Genomic DNA, 6000 nt, shown 5'->3' with positions numbered 1-6000 from the left:
TTTTTAATGAATAGCCGATAAAATATCCTCTGTCCCTGCGATACGCATTAAATACACCCCTTAACGATATACTCGAAACCACACTATTATATTTCACCATCTCTCTCTTCTGCTGGATTAGATATGGTTTATTAATGAGAAGTCACATTATATATGTTCTGCAGTATTATCTTCCTTCTGTTTCTCTGTCATTAACCTTCACAGACCATCTATTCCGCCACCGTGACCGAAACCAGGGAGTCCAGGACTTGGCTCTTTTTAACTCTAAAGATAACCTGGTCTGTTGCTCTGCTTTGGTTTGGCTACAGGGAAAAAAACCATTTGTCAGACAGTCCCTGGAGTATGTATCTATAAATACTGGTTATTGTCAGACAGTCCCTAATATCTGTGTGTTTAAATACTGGTTATTGTCAGACTGTCCCTGTTGTCGGTGTCTACAAATACTGGCTATTGTCAGACAGTCCCTAATATTGCTGTGTTTAAATGCTGGTTATTGTCAGACAGTCCCTATTGTCTGTATCTATAAATACTGGTTATTGTCAGACAATCCCTAATATTTCTGTGTTTAAATGCTGGTTATTGTCAGACTGTCCCTGTTGTCTGTATCTATAAATACTGGTTATTGTCAGACAGTCCCTAATATTTCTGTGTTTAAATGCTGGTTATTGTCAGACAGTCCCTGTTGTCTGTATCTATAAATACTAGTTATTGTCAGACAGTCCCTAATATTTCTGTGTTTAAATGCTGGTTATTGTCAGACTGTCCCTGTTGTCTGTGTCTACAAATACTGGATATTGTCAGACAGCCCCTAATATTTGTGTGTTTAAATGCTGGTTATTGTCAGACTGTCCCTGTTGTCTGTATCTATAAATACTAGTTATTGTCAGACAGTCCCTAATATTTGTGTGTTTAAATGCTGGTTATTGTCAGACTGTCCCTGTTGTCTGTGTCTACAAATACTGGATATTGTCAGACAGCCCCTAATATTTGTGTGTTTAAATGCTGGTTATTGTCAGACTGTCCCTGTTGTCTGTGTCTACAAATACTGGATATTGTCAGACAGCCCCTAATATTTGTGTGTTTAAATGCAGGTTATTATCAGACTGTCCCTGGTGTCTGTATCTATAAATCATGGCTATTGTCAGACTGTCCCTAATACTTGCGTGTTAACTGCTGGTTATTGTCAGACGGTCCCTAGGGTATGTGGAATGGGTCGGCTATTGTCAGACTGTTCCTCTGTGTGCGCATGCGCAATGCCTCTAAACACTACAGATCCAACGGAACCACAATCCAGAGGCACATGGAGAGAAAGGTGAGACTGCAAGAGACATCCACCCTGAGCCACCCACTGACTGCAAGAGACATCCACCCTGAGCCACCCACTGACTGCAAGAGACATCCACCCTGAGCCACCCACTGACTGCAAGAGACATCCACCCTGAGCCACCCACTGACTGCAAGAGACATCCACCCTGAGCCACCCACTGACTGCAAGAGACATCCACCCTGAGCCACTCACTGACTGCAAGAGACATCCACCCTGAGCCACTCACTGACTGCAAGAGACATCCACCCTGAGCCACCCACTGACTGCAAGAGACATCCACCCTGAGCCACTCACTGACTGCAAGAGACATCCACCCTGAGCCACCCACTGACTGCAAGAGACATCCACCCTTAGCCACCCACTGACTGCAAGAGACATCCACCCTGAGCCACCCACTGACTGCAAGAGACATCCACCCTGAGCCACCCACTGACTGCAAGAGACATCCACCCTGAGCCACCCACTGACTGCAAGAGACATCCACCCTGAGCCACTCACTGACTGCAAGAGACATCCACCCTGAGCCACTCACTGACTGCAAGAGACATCCACCCTGAGCCACTCACTGACTGCAAGAGACATCCACCCTGAGCCACCCACTGACTGCAAGAGACATCCACCCTGAGCCACTCACTGACTGCAAGAGACATCCACCCTGAGCCACCCACTGACTGCAAGAGACATCCACCCTTAGCCACCCACTGACTGCAAGAGACATCCACCCTGAGCCACCCACTGACTGCAAGAGACATCCACCCTGAGCCACCCACTGACTGCAAGAGACATCCACCCTGAGCCACCCACTGACTGCAAGAGACATCCACCCTGAGCCACCCACTGACTGCAAGAGACATCCACCCTGAGCCACCCACTGACTGCAAGAGACATCCACCCTGAGCCACCCACTGACTGCAAGAGACATCCACCCTGAGCCACCCACTGACTGCAAGAGACATCCACCCTGAGCCACCCACCCACTGACTGCAAGAGACATCCACCCTGAGCCACCCACCCACTGACTGCAAGAGACATCCACACTGAGCCACCCACTGACTGCAAGAGACATCCACCCTGAGCCACCCACTGACTGCAAGAGACATCCACCCTGAGCCACCCACTGGCTGCAAGAGACATCTACCCTGAGCCACCCACTGGCTGCAAGAGACACCCACCCACTGGCTGCAAGAGACACCCACCCACTGGCTGCAAGAGACACCCACCCACTGGCTGCAAGAGACACCCACCCACTGGCTGCAAGAGACACCCACCCACTGGCTGCAAGAGACATCCACCCACTGGCTGCAAGAGACATCCACCCACTGACTGCAAGAGACATCCACCCACTGACTGCAAGAGACATCCACCCTAAGCCACTGACTGCAAGAGACATCCACCCACTGGCTGCAAGAGACATCCCCTCTGAGCCACTTACTGGTTGCAGGAGACACCCACCCACTGGTTGCAGGAGACACCCACCCACTGGCTGCAGGAGACACCCACCCACTGGCTGCAGGAGACACCCACCCGCTGGCTGCAGGAGACACCCACCCACTGGCTGCAGGAGACACCCACCCACTGGCTGCAGGAGACACCCACCCACTGGCTGCAGGAGACACCCACCCACTGGCTGCAGGAGACACCCACCCACTGGCTGCAGGAGACACCCACCCACTGGCTGCAAGAGACACCCACCCACTGGCTGCATGAGACACCCACCCACTGGCTGCATGAGACACCCACCCACTGGCTGCATGAGACACCCACCCACTGGCTGCAAGAGACACCCACCCACTGGCTGCAAGAGACACCCACCCACTGGCTGCAAGAGACACCCACCCACTGGCTGCAAGAGACACCCACCCACTGGCTGCAAGAGACATCCACCCTGAGCCATCCACTGGCTGCAAGAGACATCCACCCTGAGCCACCCACTGGCTGCAAGAGACATCCACCCTGACCCACCCACTGGTTGCAGGAGACACCCACCCACTGGTTGCAGGAGACACCCACCCACTGGTTGCAGGAGACACCCACCCACTGGCTGCAGGAGACACCCACCCACTGGCTGCAAGAGACACCCACCCTGAGCCACCCACTGACTGCAAGAGACATCCACCCTGAGCCACCCACTGACTGCAAGAGACATCCCCTCTGAGCCACCCACTGACTGCAAGAGACATCTACCCTGAGCCACCCACTGACTGCAAGAGACATCCACCCTGAGCCACCCACTGGCTGCAAGAGACATCCACCCTGAGCCACCCACTGGCTGCAAGAGACATCCACCCTGAGCCACCCACTGGCTGCAAGAGAGATCCACCCTGAGCCACCCACTGGCTGCAAGAGACATCCACCCTGAGCCACCCACTGGCTGCAAGAGACATCCACCCTGAGCCACCCACTGGCTGCAAGAGACATCCACCCTGAGCCACCCACTGGCTGCAAGAGACGCCCACCCACTGGCTGCAAGAGACATCCACCCTGAGCCACCCACTGGCTGCAAGAGACGCCCACCCACTGGCTGCAAGAGACGCCCACCCACTGGCTGCAAGAGACACCCCCTCTGAGCCACTCACTGACTGCAAGAGGCATCCCCTCTGAGCCACTCACTGACTGCAAGAGACATCCACCCTGAGTCCTTCACTGGCTGCAAGAGACATCCACCCTGAGCCACTCACTGACTGCAAGAGACATCCACCCTGAGCCACTCACTGACTGCAAGAGACATCCACCCACTGACTGCAAGAGACATCCACCCTGAGCCACTCACTGACTGCAAGAGACATCCACCCTGAGCCACTCACTGACTGCAAGAGACATCCACCCTGAGTGACCCACTGACTGCAAGAGACATCCACCCTGAGCGACCCACTGACTGCAAGAGACATCCACCCTGAGCCACCCACTGACTGCAAGAGACATCCACTCACTGACTGCAAGAGACATCCACCCACTGACTGCAAGAGACATCCACCTTTTGTACCAGTTTGGTATTTGCCAGGTAAAGAGGAACATACAGCACATTATGAGGAATGAAGTATATATCCCCTATATCTACATTATTGTGAGGATCTCATAAGTGACTGGTGATACTAGAAGGTTGTAGAGTTGTGGAGTAAGACCCCATATCCACCAGACCCAGATCCATCGCTGAAACCCCTTTCTATTAACTCTGACCGCCCCCACTTAGCACCTTATGAATGTGTTTCCTTGGAGCACACCTGGGGTTATATTTACTCTGCGGTGGTTCCGTATAACCGCCCATTCCCGGCGCTTTGAAGTCATTTTTTAAAACGCACCTTTTATTAAAGACAAAGCTCATTGGATTTTGTCTTTAATAAAATTGTAGTTTGAGGAAAATTACTTTAACGCGCTGGGAACCGGCGATTATACGGAACCACCGCACAGTAAATATACCCCCAGGACTGTCAAACCTCCTGGAGACAGCAAAAACCGCACACAGTAGGACATAAACCTGTCACTCTCCTTTCTTGTCCACTGCTTACATACTTAGTGCTGCTCCACTCACATATAAAAGGTATCACTGATTCATACTACAAATCACGTGTCCTCTTTACCTGGACTATCCCAATTTTTCACACTTTCAAATTCTTAAAACTTAATTATGAAGACCAGTTGGGAAGGATCTTTTAAATGTTTTTCTCTGGGACCTAATATAAAGGCTGGTGGGATTTCTTGTTTGGAGCATACTTTAGATCACATGGGCGTCCCAGATTTTAATTACAAAATAATGGGAGCAGTATACTTACCATCAGGGATGGATTGTCAACAATGTGTACAGTGCTGTGCATACAGCCGGGTTACACTGCAGAGCAATGCGTACAGTGCTGTGTATGTAGCCGGGTTACACTGCAGAGCAATGTGTACAGTGCTGTGCATGCGGCCGGGTTACACTACAGAGCACAGTGCCGTCACTACACTCTCCGTGGGGCTGGGTTACACTGCAGAGCAATATGCACAGTGCTGTCTATGTAGCCGGGTTACACTGCAGAGCAATATGCACAGTGCTGTGTATGTAGCCGGGTTACACTGCAGAGCAATGTGTACAGTGCTGTGCGTACGGCCGGGTTACACTGCAGAGCAATGTGTACAGTGCTGTCTATGTAGCCGGGTTACACTACAGAGCAATGTGTACAGTGCTGTCTATGTAGCCGGGTTACACTGCAGAGCAATGTGTACAGTGCTGTGTATGTAGCCGGGTTACACTACAGAGCAATGTGTACAGTGCTGTCTATGTAGCCGGGTTACACTGCAGAGCAATGTGTACAGTGCTGTGTATGTAGCCGGGTTACACTGCAGAGCAATGTGTACAGTGCTGTGCATGCGGCCGGGTTACACTACAGAGCACAGTGCCGTAACTACACTCTCCCTGGGGCAGACGTATTTGGTATCTTTACCATAACTTCCAGCTTTGTCCCATAGGAACCACAAATACAAATTCTCCCTGGAATCATTTAGACTATTCCAAAGCCGGTAACGTTTATTTCTTTGCCCATAGTGACTTGTTAATGATTCTTGGGCCCTTTAACGGAAGCTCTCGGTCTCTTCTGACCAGTGATGGTTTCTGTGCATCTATCTTATGTCCTCATTCTTGCTCACTTGGACACTTTTAGATTGTGTTTTGGGGACAGATGGGGCTGATTATATATTGG

General features: G+C 51.1%; 1 protein-coding gene across 3 annotated transcripts in view; it reads left to right on the top strand.

Annotated features, from left to right (window-relative positions):
- The first annotated feature begins 1211 nt into the window (after nt 1-1211).
- Nucleotides 1212-6000, top strand: part of SMARCD3 (SWI/SNF related BAF chromatin remodeling complex subunit D3) — an 88327-nt gene continuing 83538 nt past the window's right edge. For all 3 annotated transcript variants that reach the window (XM_075214337.1, XM_075214336.1, XM_075214333.1), the window contains exon 1: nt 1212-1312. In XM_075214337.1, coding sequence (XP_075070438.1) covers nt 1247-1312 — 66 coding nt within the window. In that variant the 5' untranslated portion in view covers nt 1212-1246. The remainder of the gene's footprint in view (nt 1313-6000) is intronic.

The sequence above is a fragment of the Mixophyes fleayi genome, chromosome 5 (assembly GCF_038048845.1).
Source record: "Mixophyes fleayi isolate aMixFle1 chromosome 5, aMixFle1.hap1, whole genome shotgun sequence".
In the NCBI taxonomy this organism is placed as follows: Eukaryota; Metazoa; Chordata; class Amphibia; order Anura; family Limnodynastidae; genus Mixophyes; species Mixophyes fleayi.
This window is presented reverse-complemented; position numbering and strand designations above follow the sequence as displayed.